This window comes from Harpegnathos saltator, unplaced genomic scaffold, assembly GCF_003227715.2.
Source record: "Harpegnathos saltator strain DR-91 unplaced genomic scaffold, Hsal_v8.6 scaffold469, whole genome shotgun sequence".
In the NCBI taxonomy this organism is placed as follows: Eukaryota; Metazoa; Arthropoda; class Insecta; order Hymenoptera; family Formicidae; genus Harpegnathos; species Harpegnathos saltator.
In genome coordinates this window covers 112,348-139,000 of record NW_020230282.1, presented here as the reverse complement: position 1 = coordinate 139,000, position 26,653 = coordinate 112,348, and the positions used below count along the sequence as shown (strand labels likewise).

General features: G+C 44.0%; 6 protein-coding genes across 12 annotated transcripts in view; 2 read left to right on the top strand and 4 right to left on the bottom strand.

Annotated features, from left to right (window-relative positions):
* The window catches only part of LOC105182881 (uncharacterized), a 36,912-nt gene extending 26,354 nt beyond the window's left edge, over nt 1-10,558 (top strand). For all 3 annotated transcript variants that reach the window (XM_011140642.3, XM_011140644.2, XM_019841295.2), the window contains one exon: nt 7,239-10,558. In XM_011140642.3, the coding sequence (XP_011138944.1) occupies nt 7,239-7,490 (252 nt within the window). In that variant the 3' untranslated portion in view covers nt 7,491-10,558. The remainder of the gene's footprint in view (nt 1-7,238) is intronic.
* Nucleotides 9,973-12,879, bottom strand: LOC105182882 (threonylcarbamoyladenosine tRNA methylthiotransferase). Of its 2 annotated transcripts, XM_025302134.1 has the most exons (4): nt 12,750-12,879; nt 12,375-12,638; nt 12,166-12,310; nt 9,973-11,969 (listed from the first exon to the last, which is right to left on the bottom strand). In XM_025302134.1, the coding sequence occupies exons 2-4, from the start codon at nt 12,550-12,552 to the stop codon at nt 10,721-10,723; spliced, it is 1,572 nt and encodes a 523-aa protein (XP_025157919.1). In that variant the 5' UTR covers nt 12,553-12,638; nt 12,750-12,879; the 3' UTR covers nt 9,973-10,720. The 2 variants fall into 2 exon arrangements, with proteins under 2 accessions (XP_025157919.1, XP_025157918.1); XM_025302133.1 differs by lacking the exon at nt 12,750-12,879 and having other exon boundaries at nt 12,166-12,638.
* A 1,614-nt stretch (nt 12,880-14,493) lies between these two features.
* Nucleotides 14,494-17,792, bottom strand: ras (Inosine-5'-monophosphate dehydrogenase ras). Its single transcript, XM_011140647.3, has 2 exons — nt 17,204-17,792; nt 14,494-16,981 (listed from the first exon to the last, which is right to left on the bottom strand). The coding sequence occupies exons 1-2, from the start codon at nt 17,528-17,530 to the stop codon at nt 15,737-15,739; spliced, it is 1,572 nt and encodes a 523-aa protein (XP_011138949.1). The 5' UTR covers nt 17,531-17,792; the 3' UTR covers nt 14,494-15,736.
* A 510-nt stretch (nt 17,793-18,302) lies between these two features.
* On the top strand, nt 18,303-20,919 carry LOC105182885 (guanylate kinase). 4 transcript variants are annotated; one of them, XM_025302150.1, is made up of 7 exons: nt 18,303-18,434; nt 18,836-18,870; nt 19,263-19,340; nt 19,506-19,773; nt 19,855-20,081; nt 20,190-20,201; nt 20,511-20,919. In XM_025302150.1, the coding sequence occupies exons 3-7, from the start codon at nt 19,307-19,309 to the stop codon at nt 20,525-20,527; spliced, it is 558 nt and encodes a 185-aa protein (XP_025157935.1). In that variant the 5' UTR covers nt 18,303-18,434; nt 18,836-18,870; nt 19,263-19,306; the 3' UTR covers nt 20,528-20,919. The 4 variants fall into 4 exon arrangements, with proteins under 4 accessions (XP_025157935.1, XP_011138951.1, XP_011138953.1 ...); XM_011140649.3 differs by having other exon boundaries at nt 18,313-18,434; nt 20,190-20,300; XM_011140651.3 differs by lacking the exon at nt 19,263-19,340 and having other exon boundaries at nt 18,315-18,434; nt 20,190-20,300.
* A 715-nt stretch (nt 20,920-21,634) lies between these two features.
* Nucleotides 21,635-23,854, bottom strand: LOC105182884 (uncharacterized). Its single transcript, XM_011140648.2, has 3 exons — nt 23,225-23,854; nt 23,068-23,131; nt 21,635-22,928 (listed from the first exon to the last, which is right to left on the bottom strand). The coding sequence occupies exons 1-3, from the start codon at nt 23,277-23,279 to the stop codon at nt 21,923-21,925; spliced, it is 1,125 nt and encodes a 374-aa protein (XP_011138950.1). The 5' UTR covers nt 23,280-23,854; the 3' UTR covers nt 21,635-21,922.
* Nucleotides 23,855-23,880: 26 nt separating this feature from the next.
* Nucleotides 23,881-26,632, bottom strand: LOC105182888 (uncharacterized). The gene has a single exon (XM_025302149.1). It carries the CDS (start codon nt 26,078-26,080, stop codon nt 23,975-23,977), a length of 2,106 nt encoding a protein of 701 aa, XP_025157934.1. The 5' UTR covers nt 26,081-26,632; the 3' UTR covers nt 23,881-23,974.
* Between the last annotated feature and the right edge of the window lie 21 nt (nt 26,633-26,653).

The following is a 26,653-nucleotide window of genomic DNA, read 5'->3' as shown; positions in this document are numbered from 1 at the left end:
ATAATTTCACTTTGGCCCTCCGCCGAAGTTGAGGCCAAAGTAAGCAACAAGCAGGACTCTCTTGCGCAGGAAAAGAAAAATATACTGCGCGCCAGCGGTGCGTATTATTGGAAAGGCGATCGAAGCTCGCTTTACGTTTCATTCGCTTGAAAGTAAAAGGTAAACGCGTGTCATTTTATTCGAGATAAATATATTATACGAAATACCAACCCAAGTGTGAGACAGACGGGTGTGTGTGTTGTATGCTCTCTCGGATAATGAAATTCTCCAAGGCTTCCGTGTAACTTCAGGGTACTGCATACATAAGTACTTAAACGTGCACGTGTGTGAAATTGTCAGCTATTGCTTTGTCCCCGACAAAGCAACTGTGTGTGTGTGTGTGTGTGTGTGTGTCTCTCGTAGTATCGAGAGAGACTCGTCCTTCCTGAATTTTCTCAGAGCAGAATGACAAGTTCACAAATGTCTCTATCACAAATAGCAGGAAGCAGGAATCCGAAGCGACCGAAGTGCCATCGATTTCGTCGATGGAGAGTCTGGCGAAATGAATTCTTCGGGAATCTGTTCTCATCCGAGCTTTTCTCCGGTGCATCGCCTGATTGTGTCTGATTGTGTCTGATGATGAACCTGTGTTCCGACGAAGAACACAGGCGACGAAATACGAATTCGCTGGGAAATAGGCCGCATACGTCAATGAATCATTTTCGCGAGTCGTCCTCCGGAGCGGAACGGAGCGGCCTTCGAGGTCGTCTCCAATCCGGGTCTTCGGCGACGCGATCTCGAACAATCGGAGAGTCACAAAGAGACACGGTAAGGTCGCACAAGGCCAAGGCAGCAGCACCTGCACCTGCACCGTCCCGTCCCGTCCCGTCGCTCTATTGGCAATTTTTGCGCGCAATGGCTCGTAACGCCGCACATGGCTCCCTTTGTCCCGAGAGTAATGATCGCGTTGTCGAGAGGAGAATCGCGCTTGTACGCGGGAACCGAACGCAGAGGAGAGAGAGCCGCGTGCGAGATCTTGCGTCCGGAGAGAAGCGAGAGAAGAATGCGGCGCATGGTTCACTTGCGGGGAAAAAAGGCTTGCGTGTCTTACCCAATGGTGGCCGCGCGTATCCTCCGTATACCCCTTTTACGCCTTGCGCAAACATTCTCGCAACAAGTTGCGGGTCCCACGGCTCTCACACGAGCGTATACTCTTCATTATCGTCGTCTTATTATTATTAATTTTACAATGGTCATCGTTTTAACATCGTTCCAACGGATCGGTCCAACGGATTTGTGCGAATATTTGCATTTGACATCGCAATGTCATATAGCTGTCTCATCAATTTCGATTGTCGAGAGTTCGGTCACTCGTTTTCATAACTATAAACACCGTGTCTGCTTCTTTTTATTACACGTATATACTGCCACTCTTTATTCTTGCGAAACTTGGAGGAAAGTGTAGGACGCGATGCGTGTGTGTTGTATGTCGAAATCTATTAAAATTTTCGAAACGAGAAGACCGGGAACGAAATGATTCCCAGATTCGTTGGAGTGTGAACGAATCCAGGGGGTAACCGGCGATGTACTTTGAAAAGATCTAGTCGGCCGAGCGATAATTCGGCGGAGAATCGGAGTCGCCGTAATTCAATACGTAGTAAACTTAATGGAAATATCAAATTACAGCCACACCTTAATTCGATCGGATGGGCGAAAGGACGCGGATAAATGGGCCGAATTTGTCAAGACACCCGTTTACGCGGCTCGCTCGAACGAGATTAGAGTCGGAATCCGGGCAAATTGTTTGCCCGGATTTTTCGCCAAACAAATTCTCCGGAAGGATATTAATTAGCTCTCGGGTTAGATTAGAACCCTTGTAGACCAATTTATCTCCTTTCAAGTTCGGCTGCTTCGTTGACATTAATATTGCAACAGCCACTGGCATTTGTCATTTTCTAAAGACACTTTCAAACTTTCGTTCCTCCGCACGGATTCTTTACACATTTAAAAGTAGCCGTCCGGTTTTAGAGTCGTCGTCTTGCTTCTCCCTTCGATCCCCATCCTTTTCGTTTGATCAATAATAATTTTTTATCGCGCTGTCTCGTTGAATCACGAAATTCATTAGCATCACAATCGTCGTCGACTCCTAAGATATTGCACGTAAACTTTGGACGTGACATATTAATCATATCTCGATCATTTTCACTTAAACTGACGTGATAAAAAAGAAGTATCTACGTTTGCGTCGCGTCTGATATCAATTTTGCAGCGATCGCGTCTTATCGCGTCCTCAATCAGGAACGACTTGAAGGATTAACAAACGTTACTTGCGTGATAAATCGAGTAAAGAAGAAAGAAGTAGCCGAGCTTAAAACAAAAAAAAAAAGAAAAGAAAGAAAAGGAAAAAGCGTCTTTTATGTTGTGTGAGACAAAAAAAATTACAAATCACTGCCATTAATCACCCAAGTGACCTTTTTTCCAAGTGAGTTTTTTTTAGACTGCTTGTGGTTACCTAGACGATTTCAGACGTCACGCGAAAAGTAACGGAGCGCTAATGCGCTATGCGGTTTTAATGGCTCCTCCCGCTTATATCGTTGCCTACATTAATTGATTATCGCGTTCGCGCACACAGCACGCTGTTGCAAAATCAGTACGCTAAATTAGCAACGGTATGCAATATGCGTGTACCGATCCATTCCGAGGAAGGAGAAGCTCTCATCGCAAGGTGACAAGGGCTCGGATGGGGAAGATTGTCTCTAGTATAACATTACATTAATACATACAATTACGACCGCGCGTGCTACTTGTTACATCGCGTGTCAGTCTTCTCACAATGTTGCGTACCGAGTAACTAATTTTTAATATAGACGAGTAATTAAAATGTAGTAAAATGTCATATGAATGTATTTCGTCTGTATGTTTATCGACTGTTATCCCTTGGAACTTTGGTTGCACGAACGTGGAAACGTGGTCGTACTTGTAACAGCTACTATTGGAACAATGTGAATTAAAAGCAGGCGCTCCGCGCCATAGTTGGGTCGACTTTCGAGTAAACATTTCTTTGTGTGGCATTTCTTTGTATGGGAGGCGACATCTATCCAGTATCAACATTATGCCGACGCATGGACCGTTATCAACTTCTACGTGTTTCCGAGGAGGTCCTATATCCGGTCGTCTGGGTAACGGAGGGATATGAAAGGCTACTTTGTCACCACCCTGACATCGCGCGCGCGCGCGACACTTTGTTGCAACGATGCAATATATGCCTATATGGACTGTTCCACTATAAAGTGCCAACCGCTCACTTTTTTCCCTCTCGATGTATGCTCTCTTCATGCTACATTTACGTCGTAGCGATAACAATTTTTCAACCTTTATCACGACGAATGTTGCGATCGCCGCACTGTTTTGTGTGTATATTATATTATATCCAATTACGTACAAAGGCTACATACAAATTTGCAACGATAACAAAACTGGATCTTTCGTCTTAGATGAGAGAGAGAGAGAGAGAGAGAGAGAGAGAGAGAGAGAGAGAGAGAGAAAGCATTTCTGGCTTATATATTTATCTGAATTGTCTCAAGTTTACAAACTTTCGATTTCCATCAAGTTCCAACCTTCCGAGTAAATTTTATCAAGCGAGTTTTCAGAGTGTATCAGACGATACAGAGCCCACTATCAATCCGCGTTACACGGTCGATGGGAATTTTTCTTCTCGTGTCACTAAGACTCCAAAAGATTATTTGGTGGTAGTCGTTACGAAAGCCAGAGACGAGTCCACTTTGTGGGGATCGATGAACCCTTTACGCGGGAGATACGGAGTAGTCGGCCGGGTCATCTGCTACATTGTGGCACTCCCGTTGGGACGCCTGTGTGAGCCCCTAGCCGTTTCTACATTTCCTCATTAAGTTGCTAGGGCCGTGAGTGTGCTCCGGAGATTAGTTCATGGCTATTTACAAGGCGGCTCTTGTGTGAAATAACGAATATCCGAAATCCGAAATGATGATATCTCGACAGGACCATTAATATACGATATACGTGAAAAAAATATGTCATTTTTAAATTATTTTTCTTGATGCTACTTTATCGTTGAAAGATCAAGTATATGTGACGAGACATTACTGGTCATGAAATTATCGACTCCGACCGAGTCTTTGGAACGAATTTGAATTGCAACTTGAAAAAGCACGTTCTTTCTTCAGACAGTATGCTACAATTGACAATCAACTTCCTGTCCCGCATTTCTACAGTTTTTTCGATCGCGCCTTCGTCTGGAATTTAAAACATCAGTAGGCCGCATTAATATTAAAAAGTAATGGCCGCTATGCGTAGGAATCTCCTAGAGTCACAACGTTGGTGTATCGGTGATAATTCTTGGAAAAACCTTCGTAGGGATTGCCTCGAGCCGCTCGGGCTAGTTTCTACATTGTATACTTAGGATCCCAACCGTTTCTCAACGACCGCCATACTTTTGCTTATAAGGAAGAGGAAAACTAGCGGGGGGAGGGGAGGGGAGGGGAGGGGGAAGAATATATTCTCCCTTTCGTTTATTACGTCTTGAAATTCCGTTCCTTCGAAAATTTGTCGCAACCGAGCGTTTTCCGAATCTCTCAATCTCTCTAAATGAGATCTGATGATCGCGAGCAACAATCCGCCGTGTAGCACATTCTGTTCTACAATTTCTTTCCCTTCTTCCTTTCCCGTTACGATACGTACAATCAAGTGGCCAATATTCATTCGTTCGTCATTGATGTCGTCATTGACGTGAATGCGCGAGCGATTAATGTTGAGAATAGTCATAATTATACCGTAAGCCTCATCTCACTCGGCAGTCAAGTGAGCCAGCCACAGCCAGCGCCATCGGGTTTCCTTTGTAGCGTCGAATTTTCTCGGAGCATTCATACGCGCCTTGTCCCTTGAATCTCGGCTACCACATTGTTGCGCTCTCGATGCCCACTTTAACAACGCTGCCGCCAACACTTGCCTCTTTGTCCAACCATTTCGCTACCGCTAAACTAAATGCGTCAACGCAGATTATACATATCTCGTTAACGCGTATACGCTATTCTGCGCGTACAAGAGTACCACCTACGCATACCTAATATCCATACGCGTTTATGGGAGGGGAAGGAGTAAAGATCGAATCTGCGAATTAACATTACGACGGTAGCGCCGTGAATTTCTCGGCTGGCTTTGCCAGTGGTATTGTAAAAGGTAAAACACGTACGCGTGCGCGTGTGCACATCAATAATAATAATAATAATAATACACTCGACAGAATGTGCGTCAAGATTCACACACATCTCTCGTTGTCTTCTTCGCCGCCGCATTCACAAAGATTTTCTCACGCGTGTCACGTGAGATCGCAAGATGAAACGCGAGAGTCGCATCGGATCAACGATAATAAACTCTTCTTCTCTCTATGACGATTAATTCGCATTAGTGTTCTTGGCAGCACAGCCACTTCCCTCAATTGAGATGTTTCTCCCGGTTAATGTATATTACATTGAAAATATCCTCTATCCTTATTTAATTATCTTTATTGCTGCTCGTTGTTTATTCCGCTAAACTCTTTTCTAACCAAAAATCACTAATCGCCGAGAAATACTTTTGACACCGCTGTGGACCGGACTGCGGCAAGAGCCCCCCCCTCCCCCCTCCCCCCGCACTCCTCGCATTTCTCTCGTGATCTCTCTACTGCCTACGTGCAAAGCTACGTGCCAGTGTGAAAGATACGCGATAGGAGGCCTGTGCTTATCAAGGTTCTGAGAAAGGCGGTGTTCAGATGTATCGACTACCGCCGGACTTTGCTAACTTTATACTCCAATGTAGCCTGTACGTTCTTTATTATGCGTGCCCCCGTCACGCGTATTTACGCTTTAGCAGCAGCGATGACTATAATTATTTACGGTATCTAATTACGAATATCTTTCAATCAACGCTAATATATATGTAACTATATATTTAAGATTTATATTACAGACGTAGGAAAAATCTCTCGAGTTTCTTTCTCTTTTTGTATAATAAATTAATGTTGTGTTATTGCGGATCCATTTTGAGGGAAACATCTTTCTTGATTCGCGTCATCAGCGTCGAGTTTGAAAATCGCGCGGGATATAATTTTTCCTCTCCAAACTTGTTACCCATTCCCATCTTTACATCTCATTTAAAAGTCACATTTCCGGAGGATGTCTGAGGACGGTGGGGATCAGGACTGCGCGCATAGAGGTTCGTCGCACCTTTCGCAACCTTGCGTTAACTTGCGATAAATCATTCGTGGACGAGCAAGTGCACGCACACAGATTCGTCCACGGTCGTCCGTTGTTTTTATCTTTTCCTTCGCAAAGGACGCGTAAGTAAAAGGCGTACTTTCTCATAGTACTTCCGTCCTCTGTCTCATTAACAAAATTCACACCGAGCAAATTATACGACGATACCCCATGATCTAAGACCGTGTCGCCGCGACACACTGCTCGGTTAATCAAAAGTTTATATACTTGGAGATGTGTGAGATGATGGATCTCTCAAATTTGAAATGAGTTTCAACATACCGTCGTGTTCAACATTTGTAAACTCGCGCACAAAAGATAATTCGCAGCTCGAATTCAAATGTCACGTCTCGTCTGTCGCAGTTGGTCCCTGCTTTATCGATCGTTGATCAACGACGTTCTTGCTCTTTGCTCAGTAGATTAATATTCCCGAGAGTCTGCAATTTTACCAACTTCATTCTTTATCCACGATTAGACTAATCGCCAATTTACAAATTATTATTATCAAATAATTTCTTATTCTTATCGATATTACGATCATTTATACTATATCGGAAAGAATATCGCGAGACAAATTTTCGCACTTGCATCGACTACACCCCTTTTTTTTCTTTTTTGGTTAACGGTGGGGAAATGGATACCCCGGGGGCGGGGGGTTATGCCCGGATTCTTACCGGCTAAAACTCCACCGGGGTTACCTACCGCCTAGCCAGCCGGGCTGGAGTGAGGGAGTCAGGGGAACTACGTCGGCATTCCTTCCCCGATTCGACTAGACCCCTACTACTCGGGGTTGTTTTTCAAGGGCGGCACGTTTTAGATACTTAGCGGAAAATTATTGATATAAAGTAAACATTGAGAAATAAAAGATGAAACTGCCAAAAGCGCTACTTTTTCGTGCGTTGATACTTTTTACACAAAGTATACTACATGATACCATCGGCGCTAGTATTTGTTTCTTGTCGTTACATTCCTTTATTCCCTTTATTCCAGGCTAGTCGCACGCTCGCACACGGTGAATACTTGCTACCATGCCCGAAATGCACGTTTCCTTCCCACGTGGACAGCGAGAAGAACATGGGGACCTGCACGAGGCAAGGCTGCTCCATCGAATTCTGCATCTCCTGTTCGTCGAGACCGCATATAGGCCCGTGCATGACGCCCCTGCTGGCCACCCCGACGAAACGTAACAAACGTCTGATTGTCGGCTCGAGGCAGAGTAAGCGGAACTTGCGGAGGCTGTAGGAAATTTGCGACCTCGCGCGACACTCTACGTGGTTCACACACGTTGATTCGTCGTCGTGGGATAGAAGAACTAGTCTAGCTACAGTGGCATCAACTCCATCGAACAAGAGGATGTAAATTATAAATTAGCGGAGATGTACATGTGTGTGTATGTTTGGGTGGGTGTGTATGCGTGTATGCGTGTATGTGAGTATGTGAGCGCGCGCGCGCGCGCGCTTACGTAAAACATGGACGAAATCAAAAGTACGAGCCGCGAGTTACAATCAAACGTAATTTAATAAGTAATTGAGAGTAATATTCATGTCGCGTTATAATTTAGTAATTTCGTTCAAGTGGATTCGGTTGCGCCTCGTGCCGATCGCGACGCATACGTTGTGCCTTAATGCCTTCAAGTGCCTTTACAACAGATGGTGTCTTCAGATGGTGTATATAGGCCTGTCACTACTCACGCAGAGTGGCATAAATGCGATTCAGGTCGCATAGTTAGTAGCTGTGTAAATTCTAATTGGTGAATTTTTAAGCGCCGTAAAATCGGCAAACGCCCTAATTTGCACAAATCCATCGGCACCTAGGGCTTATGATGTAGTATTTAAGCATCGCTTAAATCTCCCGAACGACGGCGACGGTGCAACCCGAATGTTCAAATCCTCCTCCTCCTCCTCCTTTCGATGGTCTTTGTAGTAAACTTGACGATGAGTGGGAGAGAACGAGAGATCAACGGCGCAAAAGCGTACCCTGCAATGAACACTGAGGAGGGAAGAAGGAAGAAGCGGCACGAGAGAGAAGGAGGAGGTAGAGAAAGAATATAAGAGAGAAGAAAGAAATGAGAAACCCCATAAAGGCTGCTGCCGCGGTCGTAAAATCCGCCAAGGGATCGGCGAAACACTTTGCGCACCGCCCGGATATTCCGCTTTTTACCGGGCGCTCGGTTCCTTAATGAAGCCGAAGAGACGACCGACCCCGTCGCAGTTCCGTCGCGATTCCCGCACGCCCTCGCGGGAATCGCCTCGTAAAACATTAACTGCTGTGAACAGAACGAACATTGGGGCGACCAGGATGTGGCCAAGCGCGCCTCCGCGAACCGCAGAGACAATTGTCATTCTCTGTTCGCGCGAGGTGCGCTAGAATCTTTGCGGATCCTTGGCGACTTTATCAGATTTTATTTAATTCCGTATTTGCGTGCACCCGTGTAGTTCGATTAGAATCGCTCCCTCGATGGAAATATTGAGGATTACGTAGCGCTAGAGGCGGCGCGCAATAAGGAGACGAAACGAATGCAGTGTCAGAGTGGCAAGCAAGAATGACGTCGAGAACAATGAAGGGCAGCAGATGCAGTGTAGCAATTGCAACTGTTTTAATCGCCAAGGCAATCGTCCTGTCATTGTTGGACACTAAACTCGTTCGACAAAAGAGATGTCATCTTCGTTTCGTCTTCGTACTAACTAATAACTGACGTCAATAGCCGATACAAAGAATGCGACACGTTTGTGCCATGAGATTAATTCGCGCCATAACGCATTTGCCATATTATACTTTTAAAACTTTTGACACAGTTGAAGGGAGTGAAAGGGATCATCGAGTGTACATTTCTTCGATGTCTTTCGTCCCCCGTGCAAAACCCTCGACGGGATAGCATATTTTGTTTGCGTTTTATTTGTGTATTTTTTATTTCTCTCTCTCTCTCTCTCTCTCTCTCTCTCTCTCTCTCTCTCTCTCTCTCTCTCTCTCTCTCTCTTTCTCTCTCTCTCTCTTTCTCTCTCTCTCTCTCTGGGCGTTCGTACTCCAAAAAAACGCTCATGTCTCATTTTTTAATGTTGCCTCTTTAGCGTTATATGCGAGAGAGCGAGAATAAAGACTGCATGTAAATAATCGAGCGTGATAATAATAATAATAATAATATATATATATATTTTTTTTCGTTTTTATGTTCACAGTGTCGCGCAAAATTTTGAGATTCGATATCTCACATATACGCAATGTTTTAACGTTATCATGTTTGTCGAATTATTCCATGATCCTTGCAGGTCGACGCATTATCATGATAAAATTACTTTTACAAACAATAGCAAATGAAACAAATAGCGTTCACAAAAGAGAAATTTTTTAACGCTCGACGAAACAATTATTGAGTACAAAACGATACGAATGTGAAAAGAAGGGAAATCATCTTACAAATGTAACGATCTGAAATTATTTGCATCGACTGTTTTAGCTATTGTCAAAACTAAAATAGTTGTTTGATATTTTAATTGGAATTAATTCCAATTGCGTATTCCCGTGTGCATGTGATTTCGTAACTTAATACACATACACATGTATTTATATTGCGCATTGAATTTATACAATTTTTCAATTTGCTTGCGTTATTAAATAGTTGTGTTACATTTTAATGAAGAAATTAAGTAACGATGGAGTTACAGTAAACGAATGAAACGTGGAAGAATTTAGAGATTTTTTTTTTTTCTTTCTTTTTTGTCTCAGCGATTCGTCGTCTCACATAAGCAATTGCAATTGTAATGGTATTTAAAAAAATTTTATCCGTAGACCTTTACTTTTTAATACTCAGGAGATACTCTGGCAGGAACCCAGTACACTTTGTTGATTTAAGCTCTGTCTAAAGGACAAGAAAAAAGAAAAAAATGGGCAGAGAAGAAATCTTTAGCAATGAGAAGGTGATACCAAATAAATTGCGCGATGAATATATACAATAAGTTAAATAAATCTTGATATTTTTATAAGAAAACAAACGTATTTTAATACATAGAACATAAGGAATTTGTAGCGTACTCGGTTTCTAGAATAGATTAAAAGTGCGAAAATGCTCAATACTCCCGATTACATATTGTTTCACAATTTGAAAAATTTCACGCGTTAGACCAATTGTAAAATACGCAAGCGTCTACGAGAGAGAGAGAGAGAGAGAGAGAGAGAGGGGGGGAGAGAGAGAGAGAGAGAGAGAGAGAGAGAGAGAGGTGTATCGCATCTGCGTTAAGATAATCAAACATTGTAAGCCCGTTCGGGATACGTTCCTTATTGTCAATTAAGTATAATAACATTTCTTTCACGTGTTTGCATCTTTTATTTCATTCCAAGTCAACGAGTCAAGACTCTCGTATGTTTACATTAAATAAATAACAAGATCATATACGTTATAAAAAATCTATTTTACACAATTTTCATAATTGATGATGATTGAGATGCGTAATATATCGTTTATAAAAACTATCTAATCAGAAAATGTTGCAATAATGCAGGAAATTCCATAGCACTCTAAGTATCACGGCGAGAAAGATCACTGCAAGTGTCGCTGTCATGTATTTTGGCGGTTTCGTCTCGCTCGGTAATCCAGAAATGATTCCTCGTGGCGGTGGAGACGTCGGAGGAAGCCTAGATCTTGGGGAGTAACCTTCAACATATTCCGCCTTCATCGAGAATTTGGTTGCCTCGGTGATTCTCACTAAAATCATCATTCCCATATATTCCTCCTCTTTAGGGAGCAACACCTGCCCGTAGAATTTGTTGTGGCCTACGTAATGCAGTTTGTCGTGCGCCACTTCCGTCACCAGCACACAACACAGCTTTCCAACTTGATTTTCATACGGCTCGTAAGAATAAAACAATTCCGTCAGCTTCTTCGTCCTTGCCTTCACTTGCTGCGTGGGTATCCTCGGCATCCTAGCGGCGGGTGTGCCAGGCCGAGGAAAGAACTGATTGATGAAGAGACTCGGAAACTTGTACTTCCGGCAAAGCGTCAGTGTCTCTTCGAAATTCTCCTCCGTTTCACTGGGGAAACCGCAAATGATGTCCGTGGCGATCGTCAGGTCTGGCACTCGCTCTCTCAGGTAATTCACCACGTGCTCGAAATCGGCGCGTGTGTACTCGCGCTTCATGTCCGCCAACACCTGATCGCTGCCAGACTGCACCGGGATGTGCAGAAAGCTGTAAACCTTAGGATGTCTCAGAATCTTGGCGATCTCATCGAGGTGTTCTAAAATGTACGGCGGATTGGTCATGCCGATGCGCATCATGCAACTCTCGGGGATCACGTCGACCAGCTTCCACAGTAGCTCCGGTAAATTGGTACCGATATCTCTACCGTAAGCACCAGTATCCTCCGACGTGATCCACAACTCGCAAACACCTTCCTCGAACGCTTGCAACGCTCGCGCAACGATCTCATCGGGCGGGTAACTACCCAATTGGCCTCGCGCATGTTTCGTTTTACAGTAGGTGCATTGATTCAGACATCCTGTGCTAATAGCTATGATCTCAATTCGCGGATTCTTTCGTATCTTGGGCAGATTTAGCGTAGAGCCGCCGATCTTTCTACCTGTGGAGTTCTTTTTCGTCCGCAGAAACCTCACCGTGTGGCCCTTCAGTGTCTCCTCTACGACTTCCACCACTCGGTCGATTTGTTGCACACCTATTATGCTCAATCCCTTGAGGAAAGGTGACTTTGGTGCACCTTGCGGTACACATCTGCAAGAAACAAACGACATTCTCATTCATCTCCAGACGCTCTCCACTAGATAATACTAGAAGCCACTGCAAATTAACACGACGCTGACAATACGAAGCTAGAGCTTGCTTACGAATGGCTCTCGCGTCATCCTAATATAAGTGATACAAGCATGCGCGCATTCGTAAATACATCAACAGAGTAACCTATAAATACCCCGCGACCACGATGTGTTTGCCCGCTTTTCTCCCATTCTCAATCTCGTTTCTGAACTGATCCTCCGCCGGATTTTTGACCGTGCACGAATTCAGGAGCCACAGATCTGCTTTGAGCTTGTCGTCTATCAGATTGTAACCCTGGGCTGCAAGTTGACCAGCCATGTACTCAGCATCCGAACTATTGTGGGTACAACCCCAAGTCTTTACATATACTGTCTGCGTGCCGGGTATTATACTCGACAAGAGGGACGGTTGCGGCGCTTCCTGAGATTCTTGCTTTCTTGTTACCCCTCGTATCCTGACATTCTTCGAGTGCTTCTTCACCTTGGGAACTAGATCCAACGATGTGACAAAATCTCCGAAATCTTCGATATCCATGTCGCATAAAGAGGACATGTTTATCATGTGTAAGACTGATTCGTTCGGACGTACTTTAATTACTTTTTAAATACCGCGTGCCGCAGAATACCTCTGAAATGAAATATACGTACGATGAGAGAGGTTATGGACAAAGCGAAAGCAGATGTGACGAGCTGTGAGCTCCCGCTTTCGAACGATCACAATGAAAATAAAACTGCTTACGTGTTACTACAACACTCGTTCTGTGTTGACTCTGTTTCACATCAAATGCACATAATATCTCTCCTCGCGAAAGTCGATTAAGGTTAGTTAGGTTGCGTGTATAAGCGGTCTGCTCTTTGTGGCTGCACTGTTGAACTGGTGCAATAAGTTAAGCCAGCGGCACACGATGCTTGTTTTCGTGCTGGATTGCTTGCTGGATGAAAATACTGCGTTCTGATTGGTACATTTTCGAAGATGGATGGAAACGCACCAATCAAAGCACAGTATTCAGCAAGCAATCCAGCACGAAAACAAGCACCGTGTGCCGCTGGCTTAGGACAAATCTAGGTATTCTCACTCCAGCTTATTGCACTGGTTCAGCAGTGCAGCTACAAAGAACAGACCAAAGAGCATCAGCACCGACGAGATAATTGGTCTGTTCTTTTCAGCTGCACTGCGGAACTATGCTGCAATAAGTTAGAATGAGACAACTATATTATTTCTCACTTTAACTTATTGCACCAGTTCGGTAGTGCAGCTAAAAGGAACAGACCAAGAGATATCATTCCCTCTTTCTCGCTCTCGTATTCGCTCAGCGACGCGAGCGAGAATATCATTCCCTCTTTCTCGCTCTCGTTCTCGCTCAGCGACGCGAGCGAGGCTAAAGCCCAAAACACAATGCTAGGCGATAGCGATAGCGTTAAGCCCTAAACACAATGCCAGGCAACAGGCAGTAAGAATAAAAATAGATCAATCACAATCGACTGTTACAAGAATAATCTATTATTGGCTCTAGCCAATAACGATAGCGATAGCATATCAATCGAAACAGAAAATTCTGACACCAGGGAATGCATATGCCAAATGCCAATGCAGAGGGTGACGTTCCGTTTCACGCATATGCGCGCATTTATCTATATTATTTATGTCACGTATACTATAAAAAATGCGCGCATATGCGTGAAACGGAACGCACCCAGAATGAAACACGGAACAGGCAACAGCGACAAAATTTCCGACGAGTTGGAATTCTGTGTGTGTCTATTGTCTTGTAGCCTACCAATCATAGCGTTCAGATTTTTGCCGCGTTTCCAATCAAAATGTTTCGAGTCTATCGTATTTTTTCAGGTTATTTGACAGACTGTCCGACAACCGAAGACACCGAAAACGGCTCGAAAATGCCTGAAACGAATATTCGCTAAAGCATAACATACAAGACAATCGGCTCGGTCGCCTCTGGCACTTGCGGCAGGCGCCACTGTTCCGCGGCCTCATTAGCTTTGCTACCAGCCGCGCGGCAGCCGTCGCCGTCGCGCGGCGGCGTGCGCGGTGCGCCTCGCGCCGAGGTGGCAAAGCTGAGAAGGATTAGCTTGGACCATGGACCATGCATGGTAGGATGGTACAAAAATGATGGTCCCATGGACCATGTATGGTAGGATGGTACGAAAATGATGGTCCCATGGTCGCAACGCTGTCGCGCGGCTGGTAGCAAAGCTAATGAGGCCGCGCGGCAGCGTCGCTCGGCGCGAGGCGCACCGCGCCGTGCGACGGCGACGTTGTAGCGTCGGCCAACGACGGAGATTCTACCAAGTTCTTGAAGATTCCGGAATATTCCAGATGTTCGTGACGTAATTCCGCCTGTAGAATTAAAAAACAAAAAATATGTGTAACTTCGCTCCAAAATACATTTGGAAATTGGAAAACTGAACAAATACAAAATCATTGTACACAAGGAAAAAGGAAAAACAAATGTTTCAACATCCACTTGATTTTTATTCGAGGGGGAGGATATAGTTTATTATGTAACAATACTGTGCAAAATGTATTAGCTACGTAACAATATCGGGGGAGGGGCGAGAGGGGGGCACATATAAAATCAATATATATTTATATCAGCTTAATACTATTTGAAAAGAACATCGTGATGTCTAGTGTAAGACTACATTGGGGGGAAAGGAGAAGGGGAAAGAAAAAAAAAAAAAAAAAAAAAAAAAAAAAAACACTGAACACATTTGAACAAATTTTACAAAAATATGGCTCGATAAGTTATGTCAAACTACTAAAAATACTAGCGTATTGTTTCAGGAATGGACGACCACCATTTTAAAAGATGGTTGATTAATCCTTAACTGCGCTCAGGCAGGATTTTTTGGAACGGAGACGTTATCTTAGAATAATATTATCATCTGTCCATAGAAGTCTAGTATTTGCAAATAAAAACATATCAAAGTTAAACCTGATTTCTTTCTCATTCGTAAAATATTCAAAAACTATGATTTATACTTGTAGAAACATTAACACACTATATCTCACCAGAGATTAGTTAAGGATCAAACCATTTAAATCATGTAGAATAGTAATCCCTTGTCTTGATATTTACTCTAATATCAAATTTGCAAAGGTATTTACACCTTCTGGATTTTATATATATATATACTGATATATATAACACGCCCATTCTGCAGAATTGTCTAATTAGTCATACAACAACAGTCGGTAGTTGTTGAGCTTTAGATGTCGAGTAATTCATATACATGACATACATAACTCTCATTAATCTACATGATTTTAATATATAGCTTACTGAGATGTATAATTTACACGTTTCGAGTTTAAAAGTATCTCGTGTAAAGGCATATACATATACGTATGATGTGTATATACATATATATATATATACACATACACTATATGTACATGCATACACACATATAGATAAATACATACGAAACAGACAGATAATGAGTAATCACAGCGTGATTACTTACAGAAGCTCGTAAATTTTTGTAAATATCGGCGATCGCCGTTGTCACTTTTGTCTATTCGCAAAGAGTTGATCCTGAGATAAATGATTCATTCCGCGTGTAGCGAGCCGAGATCGTCTCGTATACAAGCGATGGATAAAATGAGATTTTTTATCATCTGTCTCGCGAGTGTGAAAGAGTTGTTGTACAGTTAGATTAAATGCAGGTACCTTTTCGCGTGACGCGTGTTTTACGTGCGCATGATTAAAACAATCTCTTTTCGTAGGAAAATAAGCTGTGAACATTGCCCTCTTGTTGAGCCGAGTGCGTTCTTCTTTCGAACTTTAATTCTCCGCTATACATCATAGATCGTAAGATGGAGAGCGATCTTGCGCCGATATCTTGGCAACTGTGTTTGATACCACACGTCAGGTATGGTAGAAATTTCAGCACTGAGCCTTTGTCCACTATAGAACCACTGACACCTTGAGCTACTTTCAGCTTGTCCATTTCATTATGAAAATACCTGTCCATCGCCGAGCCCTTTGCATCCTTTCTATTCATGGCCTCCAACGAACCCATCCCTCTGTACTTTTTTAGGCGAACTCCGTCGCTGAAGAAATACTCGCCCGGGGCCTCGGACGTTCCGGCCAATAGAGAGCCCATCATCACCGTACTAGCGCCTAAACTAAGAGCCTTGATAATATGTCCGACCGATTGAATACCACCATCCGCTATTACGGGTATTCCGAATTTTCGAGCGTATTCAGAAACCTTGTAAACAGCTGTCGCTTGCGGTCGTCCTACTGCCATCACTTCCTGCGTTATGCAAATCGATCCGGAACCCATCCCAACGCGCAACGCATCCGCTCCCGCTTCGATGAGATTCTTGGCTTGCATCGTGGTCACGACGTTGCCCGCGATCACTTGTAGATCCGGATACTGCGATTTGATGTACCTGATCATCTCGATCTGATACATCGAATTACCTTGCGACGAATCCAGCACTATTACATCTACGCCAGCAGCTTCGAGTAGATGCAGTCGTTGCTTGTCCGCGCTACGTGTCCCTATAGCGGCTCCCACCAGTAGTTGTTTGTTCTCATCTTTGCTGGCATTTGGATAGTTGCGGTTCTTTTTCAAGTCCGTTCTTGCCATCAGAGACACGAGTTCTCCTCGTTCGTTCACAATGGGAAGCTTACCCTTCTTTGACTTTTCCAGAATGGCGTTTGCCTCTTGTAACGTTACACCAGCTGGTGCCGTTATTAAATTTTCCAAAGTTGTCATAATTGAACTAAGACTTTTATGTTGATAATTTTGTAAGCATTCAAGAAAGTCAATGTCTCTGGAAGTGACAATGCCTAATAGTTTACCACCAACTTTCCCAGTGTCTGTGACAGGTACTCCGCTGAAACCATGTTCAGCCTTCACATTCAGGACATCGTTGACCATATGATGCGGCGCAAGAACAACTGGATCTCTGATAAAACCATGTTTGTACTTTTTCACCTGTAAATAAAACAAGTATGACTATTTTACAGAGGTAAGCGTTTACATATCTTTTGTGTTTTATATGTTTTATAAGAAATTCTCTCTCTCTCTCTCTCTCTCCCCTCCCTCCCTCCCTCTCTCTCTCTCTTCCTGTAGAACAATTTGAGTATTATAGTATATATAGTGTATATATATATATATATATATATATATCAAATCCATTAGTTCCTTTTTCATTACCTTGTGTACTTCGTTAGCTTGATACTCAGGGGTGCAATTGTGATGTATGATACCGATACCACCAGAAAGAGCCATCGCAATAGCCATGTCAGACTCGGTGACGGTATCCATAGGAGAGGACACGAGCGGGGCTTTCAGCATAATTTTCTTGGTTAGAGGTGACAATAGATCGACTTCCTCCGCTGTAAAATCTATGTAACCTGGCAAGATGATGAAATCGTTATAAGTGAGGCCATCGCCGGAGGCGAACAAACGCTCGGCCGACGTCCCATCGTCCGGCAGTGGTACGTCCGAAGCCTTTACATTGCCTAATACGTAATCTGCCATGATTTTCTCTCGTCACACGTTTCCGAAACTCCCAACTCTTGTCCGTGCTTGCAACAGCTATCGTTGTGACTCCACTCTTAATCTCGAGGAAACGACTCTTGCTACCTGGCGAGAACACGTGCGCACGTGTAACGTAGAGAGCGCGTCGAACCATACACCACCTCGGAGAAGCCGCAAGGCAAAATGACCGAATTCGAAGTACTACGCCTTCGCCTCTATCAGACGGGGCAAGGACCAAGTACTATCGATCATACTATCGATAACTATCGACAATTTACATTATCGGTAACGATCGATAATCTGTTTTTAATTGCTGATAGTTTTTCCATCATTTCTTCCTTCTCCTTTACGATTACGTTTTTAAGATAATAGTTTCTGACAAGATATTCTGTGTCGTTTAATTGGTAAATTTATTTCTTTCTCTTGCTTCGAGGATTGCACCATCTTACGTAATTTGACGAGTTGACTGTTGAGTGAAAGTGAATTCCAAAAGTTTCCGGTGAATTATGGTTCCGGTTTATCGAGTCGAGTGGACCCCCCGAGTATTATTGAGTGCAATAGGCACTTTGCCGTACATACATTTATAAACACAAATAAATAAATACACACACACATTTGGCCTGCTTTTCGGTACTGATATCCTTTTGATACTTTTTTCCATATTTATACTTTTCTCCATATCTGTTACCATCTATGCTTATTTCGAGTTTATAGTTTTAGATTCCGATCATGATATTCCTAAGAGGGCGCTAATGTACAGCGAGATTTCTCTGGTACGCTAAATCCCATAAGACTAACAGTCTTTATTAATAATTTCATCGGTGCTTTCGATAAAGATTCGATATCGTTGTATGAGTCAATGACAGGGCAGGCTTATCTTTTTCTCAAGTAGTACGACTCAGCAGTAAGTTAAATATCGGACACACAACTAATACGGTGTAAATTCCCATTAGTGTGTCGTGTCTCCATCTCGGTTAATAAATACATCCTCTCTCTCTCTCTCTCTCTCTCTCTCTCTCTCTCTCTCTCTCTCTCTCTCTCTCTCTCTCTCTCTCTCTCTCTCTCTCTCTCTCCCCCTCTCTCCCTCTCCCCCCTCCCTCTCCCCCCTCCCTCTCCCCCCTCCCTCTCCCTCCCTCTCTCTCTCTCTCTCTCTCTCTCACTTTTTGTGTAAATATTTATATATTTATTTGTATATTTATCGATGTAATTAATTCCGATCTTTTACCTCATTCATCTGCCGATTCGGTATTCACATAAAGTTTTTTTAAATTTCATCGTGCTATATCACTGCATTTTGCTTTACAGAGCTGCGACCGTTTGTTATCTCTAGGAAAATAAAGGTAACGAAACGAATATATTATTTTCGTTTGACGCTCCGATACATTCGGTAGTATTAATTAGCATAGTAGCTATAAGTGTGATCTATGTCGTGTACTCGGCCGCGCAGCGTAACTAATTCAATTGATTCAATTGTCTTCATTATTACATAGTTAGAATCGGATTGCTAATGTAAAATTTGTTAATGTTTACTAGATAATGTCAGTATAATTGGTAACCTTACACAATATGATGTAAATAAATGTGACGAGTTTTAGTTTTATATTCTGGTGGTGATATATACTTCTCATTGAGTGCTGAATATTTTTTCATCATTATTCACTGTATATAAAGAGCGTGTAGCATTTTAACTGAAAATTTTATCATCGCATGTTTATCATGTTCTTGTCATCAGTAGTTTGAAATGAGCAGTGTTGAACCGTCAGCGATTTACTCGCGATGTCTGCACAGTGGTTTAGGACATTAAAGATAGGTATGCGAAACTCATAGTTTTCATCTCATACGAATAATTTGTTCGATTCAATAATACAGCATTGCGATGACGTATGTTAGAAATGTGAATTTAATCATTTGGAAGAATATCTAATCTCAGAGAGAATCGGTAAGAATAGGATAAGGAACGTTTCTTAATTTCCAGGTTGTCTCAATATGATTCATAAAGGGCCACGTCCATTGGTATTGTGCGGTCCTTCCGGTAGTGGGAAGAGCACTTTAATAAAGCGACTGTTTGATGAATATCCTGATACTTTTAAATTTTCGGTATCTCATACAACTAGGGCTCCTCGGCCTGGTGAGGAAGATGGGACTCATTACCACTTTACGGATAAAGAAAAAATGCAGGAGCAAATAAAAAATGGTGAATTTATTGAAACTGCTACATTTAGTGGGAATTTATATGGGACAAGGTAAAGTAGATGTGATTGTTATGAGTATTGTAAAAGTATATAGAGGAAATGATATCCAACATTCTGTTATTATTATTTCAGTAAACAGGCGGTCGAAGAGGTGCAAAGTTTAGGAAAGGTATGCGTGTTAGACATTGACATACAAGGAGTAAAACAAATTAAACGCACTCCTCATCTCGATCCCCTTTATGTATTTGTAAAACCACCATCTCTTGTGGAGTTGGAGCGACGATTGAAGGCTAGAAACACTGAAACTGAAGAATCATTGGAACACAGATTGTCGGTTGCCAAAGCTGAAATGGAATACGGTGTGTTTTAAGCGATTTGTAATTGATATTCTATAGAAAGAATATTATTTAATTATGGTATATATTTAGTTGTACAGTACTGTAGTAATAACTTGTACTTCCTTTTAGGTGAAACACCAGGTAACTTTGATATTATCATAGAAAATAACGATTTGGAAAAGACATACGAAACTTTACGCAACTTTGTACACGCCCATCTTCATCCACATTGTAAAACAGGTGACTCAAATACGTCTCCATTTTAGAATATTCTATATTTATTTCCCCATTGTAACACCAACGTTTTTATTGCAAGCATTTATATTGCGATTACAAGTGTGATAATATGACTGTCAGAATCGATGATCCGCATATATAAAGAAGAAAACTACATATTTTATAAATGCGGCGAGTAAAAGTATATAATTTATACTAAGAAACATTTTGTAGACGGGACAACAAGTTAATCAAGGATTGAAATTCAATGGATCCTTGGATTATTCGTTGCCGACCTGGATACAGCTGGACGTGATCAATCTTGTCTCTCAACAATGTGCGTCAGCTTATGAGAGCGTGTAGCCACAGCGTCATTGACGTCTTGCCTTTTCACTTTGTTTTGGCCGTTACTCGAAGTTAGCGCTTCATGAGCTCTAGTTCATTTGCACATGTTCACATATCTGCTATATATTCTTAATTCAAATAATAATAGCGGGGACATTGTTATTATTTTTCATTAACATTGGCGTTAATTGGCGACGGTTGTTAATCACATCATGATGCGTGCGATATAACAGGTCAGAATGGGAGAATGTAGGAAAATCTTTAGGGTGTAATATTAGCTTAATACTTGAATAACTGAACGAGGTAAACATAATAATGTAGATGTAGTTGACTGAGATTATTCACCAAGAAAGGTTGTGTTCCAATAGAGTAGGCTACTACTTATCGAATATTCGAGGTACTTACCTTCGCGTGTTAAATATTACACGAACATTGTAATGTAGTTTTTTTTTTTTATTTTCATCATGGTAATATTAGATTTCACTCACGCGAACGCCCACGGTACTTAGAATTAAGGCTATGAGAAGGTTTACGCAAACATTCCATCCAACATGTGGAATTTGTATCTACTGTTGATGAAAGCTCATTTTATTTTCTTATTAGAAGTGGAATTGTAAAGGGGAGGTTGTTTTCTAAAATGTTCAAATTAATACGCACTTGCTCTGTCATGTATGCAGTTTGAAGCATTTAACTGTTTATAGTTGCTCGAGTTGTCTAGGATCGATAGTTGCGTTAGATACATTGTGTACTCACGAGACACATGATGTATATATATTTATATAAAATAACGAGTCTCTCCAACCAGCATAGACGAGCACCGATTGAAACGTTAGTCTAATACACGATAGACTGACCAAATTCGCGGTTCTCTCCCTCCCCCCTCTCTCTCCCCTCCTCTCCTCCCTCTCTCCCCCCTCTCTCTCTGAGCATTACGAAATACCGCATATGTAAGGGAAAAATACCTTTAATTGGGCGTCAACGTCGACTCGCAACTGACAACTTTTTGGCGTAAGTCGCGGGAAGCCATTTTATTGTAGCTACACATGCATTATGGAGAATATATGACTGTTGCATGTATATTAAATAGTATATTTAATAAATAGTTTAAAGAGATAACACGATTTCTATATATGACTGTTATGAATTAGATGGTGAAAAAACGACACAAAGTTAGTCGTAGTGAATTAACACGCAACTATATAATCCCCCGCCAATCTCTCTCTCTCTCTCTCTCTCTCTCTCTCTCTCTCTCTCTCTCTCTCTCTCTCTCTCTCTGCGGCTCGTTTTATCTTGTCTTTCTTTTATCGGACAATCGGAGAGGCGACGGAGGCCGTACGATGGTGGCGAGCGGTGTAATCTCTTTTGGGCAGTTCACCGTGATGATGACGGGTCTTGTGTCGTGGCAGCTCGCTCACTTGAATAGACGTCACTTTGACGTTTCCCTTGGCCAGCCTGCCGTCATGGCTGTCGTTAGCGATCTCTTCGCGTATGATATTGTCGCCGTAATTCCGTGGTGTGGTGTTGTCGATTGTATCTTTGCTCGGTCCGTCGTGTCGCGTTTTGGTTTTCTTGAGGAATGTATATTTGATGATTTGCGGCCGCGGTTGGAAGATGTTCTCCAGAGGTAAGTCGGAGTTGGAGGTAATGGCAATTGGAGCGTCAGCGGCTCGCGCGTCACCGACGTTCAACGCGCTTCCGCTCGCGTCATTCCGAACTTCCTCGAAGTAAGTAGGCTGTAGTTTCACGTTACGCGCCTCCAATTGTCGTAATAGCCCGAGACTCGGCTTCTGCGACGAATCGAACTCGTTATTTTCGCGGCTCTCCTTAGAACGCATCTCCGATTGAGTAATAGGTGTCTGCTGTCCCTGATTGCTGGCACGGTCGAGATATTTCTCGAGTGCATTCCAGTTCTCCAGATCTCGGGAAATTGCTCTTCTAACGAGCTTGGAGATTTCCCCGATGTTCGTCTTCAGAGAGCTCTCGTCGTCATCTTTGGGAAACATTGCGGGTCGATCGTGGAAATTTTGCACAACATTGCGTCCACGTCCTATAGTACCTCGTTGTTTGTCCTCCGGTTGCAGACTCTCCGCGTTGTCGTCCACCACGATGAACGACGACTCGTCATTCGAGGCAGGACGATTCAAACTTTCAGCCGAATATGCGAAACGATCTGAGGGTACTTGGAAGCTCGTCTCCAATACTGTATTCCGGTCGAAGTAGCGTTTTTCTTGATAAGCGTCTCGAACGTCCGGATAATACGCCTCGTAAAATACTGGTCCTTTGTCCAAGTTGTAACTGCCGTCGTATCTACCGTCAAATGTTAATAACTCTCTAATAATGACGTTACTTTTCAGTCTGTAAGATCGAAACTTTGGCTTTACGCGCAAAGAGTATTATCGCAGAAGAAGAGTGAAAGAAAATCGTTATAGCAATAATATATACTCGCCTAGACGTTTTCGGATCCCACACGACCGTAGCGGCGACAACGTTGACGGCGACAGATGATATATCTATGAGAAAATGTCAGATACACACTTGTACTTATATCTCATAGTTCCTTCGTATCGACTAACAATTTTGTATTCTGTGAATCGCGCACATACCTAAACATATAGTCGTCAGAATCGCTGCCAATGGCATATATCTTTGAGAGGCCATGATTCTAATCGAGCAACGACTCGCGACTGCGAGCTTCTTCTCCTCCTCCTCCTCCTCCTCCTCCTCCTCTTCTTCTTCTTCTTCTTCTTCTTCTTCTTCTTCTTCTTCTTCTTCCTCGAGACACGTATAGAGGCGTGTGCGTATTTTCGTAGATTCCTAAAATAAACTTCGTTTCTCTCTTCGAGAATGTCACTTTCACGCTAACTCGTGCTCAACATCGTTCTCAAATAATTGTGTATCGCGGAAGGATGTTGGATCGATCGATATCACAAGACACATAGCCCCTCCATTATACCTAATTAATCAAACTCACAAGCGCTGCGGAATGGAACAGCTGATTGATCTATCATTGCGGTCGAGTGATCGCGACTAAATCCGGCATCGTCACGCGGGAATATACACACACATACAGATAATATCGAGTCAATTTCAGATCAGATATGAAGTACTTTGTCGTTAAAACGCGAAGCGGATTCGAATGGTGGGTAATTACCAGCGAAGAGAGCCCCCGTTGTAAACAAGCGTATGGAGAGAGAAAGAGAGAGAGAGAGAGAGAGAGAGAGAGAGAGAGAGAGAGAGAGAGAGAGAGAGAGAGAGAGAGAGAGAGAGAGAGAGAGAGAGAGAGAGAAAGAATTGAGAAACGAGCTGCGTACTCTACGCAGAAAGACAGGTAACAGAGTGTGAAAACGTAAGTCTTATTTCACGATATCGCGGAAACTCGCGCGCTTTTCTTCGACTTGGCTGCGGAGCCACTGTTTGGCGAAATACAGCTCGGCCAAGAACACAATCGCGCAGAAAAGTAAACCGAGCGAAAGCCCGAGAAACGTGAGGGAGTAATGCTCCAGGGTTAATTTGATTCTCCTGTCACTCTTGGCCATTTTCCTCCGCTGTTCGTCCGCGTACATCGGGTATGTCATGTTGCTGTACCACAACCCGATGAGACCCGCTTCCTGCATACGCAACAGCAAGCCGTTGATTCTTTCCCGATACGGCGAGTAAAGTTGCACGATGTAGGATAACAGATAAGTGGTCGGGCACTCTTCGACGATATGAAGCAGCTCGTTACCGTCCTCGTCGAAGTAATTCGACAAGTTGTCCAGCTTGACCGACGCGAAACGGCTGAGGGCGGTCACGTTCTTGTCGAAGGCCACCATATCGTTGGTGCGTTTATCGAAGGGGACCAACCGCACCTTATCCTTTAGCCTGCAGGCCAAGCTGGTGTTATCCGTGAACGTGTTCTCCCTCAAGTTGTCATACTTGGTAATTATCGTGAGATTAGAGTTGGCCACATCTTCCAGGGTGGTCAGCTCGGGGTGGTGGAAAGGATTGCTCAAGCTGGACACCAGGCAACTCTGGTAGAGGCCGGTGACGATCAGGCCGAAGAAGAGCGTGCCGAAGAGAAAAGCTCTCTGGGCGGTCGTGCCACCACCACCGTCGTCCTCTTTCAACGGGTAACACCACGTCTCCGCGAGGTCGAAGCACGATAGAACATGGGGATGTATACGTGGCGGTGGTGGCGGCGGCGGCGGCGGCGGCGGCGGCGGCGGCGGCGGCGGCGGCGGCGGCAGCGGCGACGACGACAAACGGGATCGCCGTGATGTCGAATCCGTCATTATCGGTCTACTGCCATCGGCCTTCGTTAAGGGCAACAGGACAGCCTCTCGTCGACGAAACGAGACGCTGTAGTACTTGATGAAGAACCACAGAACGGATACGACGAGGTTGTAGAGCGCGAGAATCGCCCACACATCGGGCGCGAACGGCAATATCGGCATGTACGATTTCGGCATGAAACTAGCCGCAGGCGCAATCAGGCACAACTGGTCGTCGTAGATGCTGGCCGTAAACTCGAACCTGTGGTACTCTTTGTACTCGTGAATGAAGAAGCTGGTGACGATTATGTCCGACTCGCCGTCCTCGATGTGTTGGAGAGCGCGATGAAAGGGATCCTCGTTGCAGGACTCGGGTATCACTTCGATACGGAATTGCGCCCCCATCGTCTTTTCCAGCAGGAACATCGCGTCCGCATCCACGCCCTTGTACGTGACGTTCCTCGGCGTGCTTTCGTCGAGCGCGACGTTCATCATCAGCGACTGAAACACGATCACGCGTATCGGGTAGCCGTTCAGCCTCTCGACCTTGTCGTAAAGCTCCACGGGGCGGTCTTGCCGATTCATCAGGCAGGCCTTGCGCACGACGCCGTAATCGCTCCGTTGGTTCTTCTTCTCGAACGGCAGGTACCTGCTGAAGCATCGAAATCCCTCGTGGATCGAGACAGTGACGATCCGGTGGACGCTGTAGCTCCTCCAAACATTCTGGAAGATCTCTCGCGGCCCCGTCGCGACGCTCTCGGCGGTAATGATTATCAAGTACTGATTGCTGGCCTTCCAGATGTGACTCTGTTCGTGCACGAACAAATTCAGCAGGTCGATGTCGTCGACGATCAAGATCCACACGAGGTCCATGCGATTCTGCCACGTGCACTTTCGCGACAGATTGTTCATCGTGATCTTGTAGCTGACGAGCGACTCGCTCGCCATGTACTCGGACACGAGCCTGTCCGCCAGATTGGAACGCGCGTTTAAGGGAGACACGAGGGAGACGGTCGTCGAGGGATGCGTCCGCTGCTCGGCTCGAACGTAATCCAGAATGATTCTGAGATTTTCACTTTCCGTCCGGGTCGACGCGTCGTTTCTCACGGTGATGTTGTATCTCGCGGCCGTCGCGTTCCTCGCGACGACCGATGTCAACGTCAACGTCAACGTCAACGAGCAAACGATCAACAAGCAGAACGATGTCATTGCGGACTCGGGCCGTTCCGTTGCTACTCGATCCGCTTGATCAACGCTCTCGACGCTGTGGCGATAAATGCCCCAGCGTTGGGTGGGAAGTCTGAACTTTACACAAACACTCGGTGCGAACCGAGGAATGAAGGTATAGTTAAGAATCGCGTCCTGCTTTCGTCAGATAGAGATCACACGCGTGCTCCTGCTGCTAGCTAGCTAGCCAGCTAGCTAGCTAGCTAGCCGGCTAGGCTGGATGGAACAACACGGACGTACGTCAATGCGTCAACGCGGTCGCTGTTGGCATCGTTAGAATTTGTTTTTTCGTTCATAGTCAGCGACTCGGCAGCGGCTGACACGTATTGTTATCCGCTAACCATCATGCGGATTGATGCATGCTCGTCAAAGAAAGAAAGAAAAGCCCAGTAAATCATTCGCTTCGCTGCGGCTCGGAAAAAAAAAGAAAAAAAAGAGAGAGTATTAAAATCGAGTTTGCTACGCGACGATCCACGATCGTGCTGCGCGCTCGACGCGTGTCGTTTTCTTTCCAACGGCTTTGGAATATTCTCCCGTCCATCTATCTCTTCTCTT

What these genes read in the sequence shown, in the direction of transcription:
- LOC105182885 (XM_011140649.3), top strand. Translation starts at nt 19,307, where the DNA reads ATGTCTGCACAGTGGTTTAGGACATTAAAGATAG. An exon ending in GTTTAGGACATTAAAGATAG is followed by an intron (nt 19,341 to 19,505) that starts GTATGCGAAACT and finishes CTTAATTTCCAG; the next exon opens with GTTGTCTCAATATGATTCAT. An exon ending in CAAAGCTGAAATGGAATACG is followed by an intron (nt 20,082 to 20,189) that starts GTGTGTTTTAAG and finishes ACTTCCTTTTAG; the next exon opens with GTGAAACACCAGGTAACTTT.
- ras (XM_011140647.3), bottom strand. Translation starts at nt 17,530, where the DNA reads ATGGCAGATTACGTATTAGGCAATGTAAAGGCTTCGGACGTACCACTG. An exon ending in AAGCTAACGAAGTACACAAG is followed by an intron (nt 16,982 to 17,203) that starts GTAATGAAAAAG and finishes TTTTATTTACAG; the next exon opens with GTGAAAAAGTACAAACATGG.
- LOC105182882 (XM_025302133.1), bottom strand. Translation starts at nt 12,572, where the DNA reads ATGATAAACATGTCCTCTTTATGCGACATGGATATCGAAGATTTCGGA. An exon ending in AAACACATCGTGGTCGCGGG is followed by an intron (nt 11,970 to 12,165) that starts GTATTTATAGGT and finishes TGTTTCTTGCAG; the next exon opens with ATGTGTACCGCAAGGTGCAC.
- LOC105182888 (XM_025302149.1), bottom strand. Translation starts at nt 26,080, where the DNA reads ATGACATCGTTCTGCTTGTTGATCGTTTGCTCGTTGACGTTGACGTTG.
- LOC105182884 (XM_011140648.2), bottom strand. Translation starts at nt 23,279, where the DNA reads ATGGCCTCTCAAAGATATATGCCATTGGCAGCGATTCTGACGACTATA. An exon ending in TCTGACGACTATATGTTTAG is followed by an intron (nt 23,132 to 23,224) that starts GTATGTGCGCGA and finishes ATTTTCTCATAG; the next exon opens with ATATATCATCTGTCGCCGTC. An exon ending in TGGGATCCGAAAACGTCTAG is followed by an intron (nt 22,929 to 23,067) that starts GCGAGTATATAT and finishes ATTTGACGGTAG; the next exon opens with ATACGACGGCAGTTACAACT.